This window comes from Pristiophorus japonicus, chromosome 22, assembly GCF_044704955.1.
Source record: "Pristiophorus japonicus isolate sPriJap1 chromosome 22, sPriJap1.hap1, whole genome shotgun sequence".
NCBI classification, from domain to species: domain Eukaryota; kingdom Metazoa; phylum Chordata; class Chondrichthyes; family Pristiophoridae; genus Pristiophorus; species Pristiophorus japonicus.
In genome coordinates this window covers 23,647,606-23,655,709 of record NC_091998.1, presented here as the reverse complement: position 1 = coordinate 23,655,709, position 8,104 = coordinate 23,647,606, and the positions used below count along the sequence as shown (strand labels likewise).

The following is an 8,104-nucleotide window of genomic DNA, read 5'->3' as shown; positions in this document are numbered from 1 at the left end:
GATATCACTCCTTTAGTTCCAACAGGCATGAAGCAATAAGAAAGACTTGCATTTATATAGCGCCTTTCACGACCACCAGACATCTCAAAGCGCTTTACAGCCAATGAAAGCCTTTCAAAGCGTAGTCACTGTTGTAATGAAGGAAATGCAGCAGCCAAATTTTAATTTGATTTGTTAAGTTTTATTTCAAATTTGTATAATTTATTCTTTATTCTTTACCTAACCCTAACCCTTAAAGGGGGCACTTGCTAACGCTTAATGATGATAACACCTGTCATCAATCACTGCAATTAACAAAACTTGTTAGCATAGATGCATTTAAGGGCCTTTGGGCATCCAGTATGGGGGGGAGCGGGCATGTCGGAGGGCCTCTTCGTGGGACTCCTTCTGGGTCTGGCCAAGGTGGCCATTAACCGGCCCAGGCAGCAGGCGATCGAGGGGATCGTTCAGCCCGACTGCCTGTCTCTCTTCCGCGCTTCCATCCGAGCCAGGGTGTCCCTGGAGATGGAGCACGCAGTGTCCACCGGTACGCTCGCGGCCTTCCGCGAGAGGTGGGCGCCAGAGGGACTGGAGTGCGTCATCACCCCCGGCAACCAAATTTTGATTTGATTTGTTAAGTTTTCTTAAACGTTTTTGGTTAGTTTGCAGGTTCTAATGGTTGTGTCCCTTTAACAAGAGGGCACTTGGTAGAATTGTATTATTTAAAAGAGTTAGAGAACTTGCATTTAAGGGTACTGGATAAGTACATGAGAGAGAAAAGAATAGAAGGATTGGCTGCGATAAATCGAGTGGGAGGAGGAGGCTTGTGTGGAGCATGAACACTGGCTCAATGGCCTGTTTCTGTGCTGTAGATTCAATGTCATTCTATGTAATAATGTAAGCTGACACTTTAGTACAGTAGCAAATGGATGATTCTTCTGGGATGAAATGCTAGACTGAGGCCCAGTTATGGTGGTTCAAATCTAAGGAAAAGATCCCATGGCACTGTTTGAAGAACGAAGGAATGCTTGTATTGCTCCCGCAACCATTGGTACCAAATAGATCAACTGATCATTCATCTCATTGCCGTTTGTGGGATCTGGCTGTGGCTAATTTTTTGCCAACATAACAATCGTGGCTGCACTTTAGAAACACTACATTGTATGTGAAGTGCTTTCCGACATTTTGATATCTGTGAGAAGTTGCTAGATCAATGCAACCACTTTGTTTTTGTTATGTCTTTAATACTCTTATGAATGACTCCACGAGGTCTGCAGTGCATCGGCGAGGGATGTGCCGAATTCACACGGTCCTGCCAACCTCCTGAGATCGGCAGCGTATTTCACGATTTCCTGGCCCTCGGGGCGGTGGTGTGTATAAAATCGGTGCCTGGCCGTGAGGATGCTCTACTTCGGTTTGAGTTGGTCCCGAATTAACACTTTCAGCTCCTCGTATGACTTGGTCGTTGTTTTCTTTGGTGCAAGCAAGTCCGTGACGAGGCCGTAGACCGCGGGCCCACAAGTGGTCAACAGGATAGCTCTGCACTTATCTGCCAGCGTGGCTGGATCATCGCCTACCAGGTCGTTTACTATGAAATATTGGTCGAGCCGCTTCATAAAGGCTTCCCAATCTTCACCCTCTGAGAACTTTCTAATAAGAACATAAGAATTAGAAACAGGAGTAGGCCATCTAGCCCCTCGAGCCTGCTCCGCCATTCAACAAGATCATGGCTGATCTGGCCGTGGACTCAGCTCCACTTACCCACCCGCTCCCCATAACCCTTAATTCTCTTATTGGTTAAAAATCTATCTATCTGTGACTTGAATACATTCAATGAGCTAGCCTCAACTGCTTCCTTGGACAGAGAATTCCACAGATTCACAACCCTCTGGGAGAAGAAATTCCTTCTCAACTCGGTTTTAAATTGGCTCCCCTGTATTTTGAGGCTGTGCCCCCTTGTTCTAGTCTCCTCGACCAGTGGAAACAACCTCTCGGCCTCTATCATGTCTATCCCTTTCATTATTTTAAATGTTTCTATAAGAGCACCCCTCATCCTTCTGAACTCCAACAAGTAAAGACCCAGTCTACTCAATCTATCATCATAAGGTAACCCCCTCATTTCTCGAATCAGCCTAGTGAATTGTCTCTGTACCCCCTCCAAAGCTAATATATCCTTCCTTAAGTAAGGTGACCAATGTTAGTCATTTTTGCGTGAAAGTTCGTAATCTCGTCGCCAGTTGTTACGTCTTTAATACTCTTATGAATGACTCCACGAGGTCCAGTATTGTACTTGAGCTGTTGTGACCTTAGTCCTATTTATTGTAACTCCAGAATGAGGCACAAGCATGGTGGGCAGCCTTTTATACTGGGCCCTGCACACCTATGCAGGTGACCCTCAGGTCTCCCACCGCAGTGCCCTCTGGTGGCACATCTTATGTGACTATACAGTCAGTATACATGGTCTACATACATGACAGTTTTAGATTAGCTGGTGTTGAATCTGTCAAGTATTCGGGTGAGCTGACCTCGCATTAAGTCGCTGACCTTTCCAGGGTCAGCTCCTCCACAAACACGTGAAGCTCTGTGAACAGCGGTCCCTTCATGTACCAGCCTTGACGTGAGGAACAGCCACTTACTTGTCCCAGGCACAGGACCATTTACAGAACCAATGGAACCCGCTGTTTCTGAGAAAAGTTGACAGCGTAAAGGAGGAGGGAAGAAATGCCGGCAAAAAAACCCAACTTTGGAACAGCAGAAGTCACTGCAGTCTCGTAAAAAGATAATTATTTAATTGCTGTTATTTATTAAAGACAGATTTATAATTATACAGTTATACGTACAAAAGAGAGTAACATAACTTAAAAATATCAGGTACTGGTGGCATTAAACAATTAACTATAAAGAAAAAGATATTCAAGAAAATACATTCATGTCTGATACAAAAGCTAAATACTGCGGATGCTGGAAATCGGAAATAAAATCAGGAAATGCTGGAAACACTCAGCAGGTCAGGCAGCATCTGTGGAGAGAGAAACAGAGTTAACGTTTCAGATCGATGATCTTTCCAGTTCTGACGTAAAGTATCGGCCTGAAACATTAACTCTGTTTCTCTCTCCACAGATCCTGCCTGACCCGCTGAGACTTCCAGTATTTCGTGTTTTCTTATTCAGATCTAATTTGTGTAAATCTTGAATATTGCCTCACTCTAAAGATGGTTGGTTCAGTGATACCTAGAACAAGATGTGAGTTGAAACTTTTCTTGCTACAACTGTTGAGATATTGATCATGGTGTATACATTGGGAACTTGCCATGTGGGGAATTACCCATGAGGATAATAGTTTTTTGTTAAAATAAGTTCAAATTGGTGCATGCTAAAGAATACCACTCTATTGAAAGATGGAGTGGCAATGGGTTGATTGAAATTAAGTTGACATGGTCACAGAATTATTCTGGTCAATTTAAAATTACATTAGATAAAAGAATGCTTGGCATGTCTGTATCTTAATGGTTGCCAACATGATAGAGTAGATTGTATTGTCAACTGATTCCACCCCAGGAATCAGTGCCAACATCGGAACTTAGCAAGGGACTCTACTCCAAGTACCAAAATGTGAAATTAAATTATTTGTTTGGGTGGGTGTGCCACAGCCTATGAAAATTCTGCTTTGGCCCAACGTGTACCTACCAGCTGAGCACCAAAGCAACATCTGTAGCAGACATTGTGCAGAAGGTTGCGCTCTGTGTGCTGAGCTAGTCAGCTGACTGACGGATGATGGTAAAAAGGTTTTGATAGGTCAGCAGGTTTCAAAGGGGGCCAAAGGGTATGAGTCAGTTTTCCCTTTCTTCCCTAAGAAGAGCCACCTCCTAGTGGCTGTGGTAAGACAAGAATCGCTCGACGTACAAATGAATTCCTATTTGTGGGTCTTCCTTTCCTAGCGAGCAGTGAGCCTCTGGAATACATTGCCGCTGGTGTGGTGGGTGCTGACTCTCTTTCTTCACCGGTTCCTGACTGGGGCAGAGATTACGTCATGTAATTCTGCCCTCTTGAGCATCCCAGATTATAACTACTCAACAATTGGTGGCCGTGCCTTCAGCTGCCTGTGGCCTAAGCTCTGGAACTCCCTCCCTAAACCTCTCCGCCTCTCTACCTCTCTTTCCTCCTTTAAGATGCTCCTTAAAACCTACCTCTTTGACCAAGCTTTTGATCATCTGCCGTAATTTCTTCTTATGTGGCTCGATGTCAAATTTAGTTGTTTTGTCTTAAAACACCCCTGTGAAGCGTCTTGGGATGTTTTACTATGTTAAAGATGCTATATAAACACAAGTGGTTGTTGTTGTTGTAGAAGGTAAGTGTCTTTATAGATACCATTTGGTCAGTGTGATCTCCGGGACGGGTTTTGATCGCTTGAGGGCAATATTCCCTGTAAGCTGTGTGGCTGTAGAACGCTCCAGGGAACCCGCACAGATGGCTTGCCGGCTTTTCAATAAAAAAGCTGCACATGTGCGTTATTTTGAATGGCCTGTGCAGCCCCTTTAAAGAGGCCACACAAGGTCAACAAATTTAGAGAGAAGAATTTACTCGAGTATTTTCTCCCTCATTACCTGTTATTTTTTTCTCTGTATTTTTGTCTCTCCCAGGAGATGATATGGCTATGAGGTGGTGCATAGAAACATAGAAACATAGAAAATAGGTGCAGGAGTAGGCCATTCGGCCCTTTGAGCCTGCACCGCCATTCAATATGCTCATGGCTAATCATGCAACTTCAGTACCCCATTCCTGCTTTCTCTCCATACCCTTTGATCCCTTTAGCCGTAAGGGCCACATCTAACTCCCTTTTGAATATATCTAATGAACTTGCCTCAACAACTTTCTGTGGTAGAGAATTCCACAGGTTCACAATTCTCTGAGTGAAGAAGTTTCTCCTCATCTCAGTCCTAAATGGCTTACCCCTTATCCTTAGACTTGCATTTTATAGCACTTTTCATGACCACTGGACCTCTCGAAACATTTTACAGCTAATTAAATACTTTTCAAGTGTAGTCACTGTTGTAATGTAGGAAACGCGGCAGCCAATTTGCACACAGTAAGCTCCCACAAACAGCAATGTGATAATGACCAGATAATCTGTTCTTGTTATGTTGCTTGAGGGATAAATATTGGCCGGGACACCGGGGATAACTCCACTGCTCTTCTTCGAAATAGCACCGTGGGCTCTTCTACATGCACTTGAGAGAGCAGACAGGGCCTCGGTTTAACATCTCATCCGAAAAACGGCACCTCCGATAGTGCAGCACTCTCTCAGCACTGCACTGAGTGTCAGCCTGGATTTTTTTTAATGTGCTCAAGTCCCTGGAGTGGGACTTGAACCCACAATCTTCTGACTCAAAGGCTACCCACTGAGCCACAGCTGACACAGTATGGAAGTGTTTGGTCATGATGGGGTGGAGCAAGCTTGGTAGACCAGTGTCACTTACATATGTTTGAATTGGAACATTGAGGATGCCATTGACTTAAAGGTGATCTTATGGTTGGCATTCTCACCTGCTTCAGTTGACTACATTTTTAAATCGTGCTCTGATTTATCATAACGATGAAAAAACATTTCTACTGGCTTGAACTAATGATGTTGAATTCACCAAATATCTACATACTAGTTCACATCTGTTACAGTGAGACAACTGCTGAAGGTTTTGAAGCATCTGTGAAAATAGATTGTACAAAATCTTTAATCAGGTACCAGTCCTCTATTATAAAATATATCTGATTAAAACAGAAAATTCATGGAATTTTACAGTTAGTTACAAATCACTCAATCAAAAATAAATATTGGAAAAATGTTTACAGTGCACAAAATGGGATTTTCCAGAAATGTACAAATCCCATTGTATTTACATCAATAACTGCAGCGGGGTTAACTTTTATGAAGGTTGCAAAACAATTATCTGTAAATATAAAATTTTTGAGACTTCCTGTTTGTCACACCTAACTTCCTGTTGTCACGCTTTAGAGACACTTTCGTCAGATTGGCAATGGCTACTTGTATTCTTTTTTAACAGGGAACATCTGCTATTCAGCATTCCCACCACTTGTGGCGCTGTGGTATGATTTTAATCTGTTACAATAAGCACAGCTATAAGACATATACTCCCTCCAAATTACTAGGTGCAAGACCAGGGAAGATTCACTAGTAGTTTTAAATCTTTTTGTACAAAGTACACAGCAACTTTGTTTAGTTTTGTTGAATACATTTGTGGCATTTAACCTCAATTCAAAGTAACGTCAACTGGAAAACTACCTACATAAATTCTCATTGTTGGCAAGAGGGATATGTTACAAACAGGCTCCGTTTTCAGTATAATCCCTTTAGTTATTAATGAGCTTGATTCTGAAATCAGTTACTACTTTGTCATTGCTTGTGGCATTACATCATTTTCCTTGATCCAATTACAGTTGAGTAGTCCTTTCGGTATGTTGCTCACAACAGTCTCAGTCCTATGGCCTGTGCACTCTGACCCCAGCCACCATGGACAATTTTGTCACAACAGGTTGTCCTCTTGCTGTCGGTTCAGCTGCTGAATGCTCTTGAGAATTTCCAACACAATGCTGTAGCAGAACAAGTACTGATCCTGCACATTAATAGAAGGAAAAAGTTAACTTCTCATCTCACAACTTATTGACGTCAGTGTAACAGAACTTGACAACACGTGGGCAATAGTGTGTTGCGTGTCTATCCCCAGTGTCCAGGAAGGAAATGGCTTCCCATTCTCGCCATCTCACTCTTTGAGCCATGGCCGTCATATCAAGAATGGAAACTTCAATCCGACCTAATTGGTCAGCTCTGGAGATGCAGTGTACTCCTCAATTATTTCTCCTAACAAGTAGCAAATCATAAAAGACCACATTAGGTAGGAGACACCTCAGAGAAGTATTTTCCTTTAAGTATCATTGCATTTTATTACTTGTCATGATGCATAAATAAAGTAAATTGGTAGATCAGGAAAGATGTGATTCCACTTGCGAGGGCAGAGACGAGATTTACAAGGAAGTTGCCAGGACTGGAGAACTTTAGCTATGAGGAAAGAATGGGTTTGTTTTCTTTGGAAAAGAGGAGGCTGAGGGGGAGATCTAATTGATGTATATAAAATTCTGAGGGGCCTTGATAGAATGGATAGGAAGGACCTATTTCCCTTAGCAGAGGGGTCAATAACCAGGGGGCATAGATTAAAGTAATTGGTAGAAGGATTAGCGGAGAGTTGAGGGAATTTTCTTCACCCAGAGGGTGATGGGGGTCTGGAACTCACTGCCTGAAAGGGTGGTAGAGGCAGAAACCCTCACCATATTTAAAAAGTACTTAGATATGCACTCGGAGTGCAGTAACCTACAGGGATACGGACCAAGAGCTGGAACGTGGGATTAGGCTGGATAGCTCTTTTTCGGCCGGCACAGACACAATGGGTCGAATGGCCTCACTCTGTGCTGTAAATTTCTATGATTCTATGGTCTACAGGCGATACCTGAAGTGGTTTTGCAATATTGGCTTCACCTCCCAGTGTTGTAGAAACCACCCTGTTTAAATTGTAGGCCATTGTCTACATTAGCTGATTCCACTTTTAGTGCACGGATTACGCACACAGATAGTTTCATTAATCTTTGGTGCAAAGGAACAGAGAGACATTAATAAATGGATAAAAAAAATGACTCCATAAATAGTTTGATAGAACCTAGTAACAATTATGCTATTTGTATTTTAATTCTTTAATAAAAAGCAATACCTTTTCATAGTTATTTTTTAAAAAATGATCTATATTTATATATATATAGAATGCTTAATGATATTCGATACTATAGTGTATTCATCCAGTTATCAAAGAAAAACCACGAGTTTTGTGTTGAAACAAAGACCATGCTTGATTGTATAATTTGTGCTTATAATGACAGAGATTGTTCAAGACTATTAATTAAAGGTTTGTGGATAATTTAGGAGGAATTAAGGACGAGTTCAGAAGGTATGAATGTGATTAATTAACTCTTGTATGGTACACTGGTTTCACCAAGCTGTATGTCCATGTGTGTATGTAATGAGTCAATATCCATCGATCCAGTGTATCCATGTATCTGTATCC

The 8,104-nt window shown here is 42.1% G+C and overlaps 1 protein-coding gene across 1 annotated transcript in view; it reads right to left on the bottom strand.

Moving 5' to 3' along the window:
• Positions 1–6,407: 6,407 nt before the first annotated feature.
• The window catches only part of ptpn20 (protein tyrosine phosphatase non-receptor type 20), a 473,076-nt gene continuing 471,379 nt past the window's right edge, over positions 6,408–8,104 (bottom strand). The window contains exon 50 of the mRNA XM_070865389.1: positions 6,408–6,607. Within this exon, the coding sequence (XP_070721490.1) occupies positions 6,518–6,607 (90 nt within the window). The 3' untranslated portion in view covers positions 6,408–6,517. The remainder of the gene's footprint in view (positions 6,608–8,104) is intronic.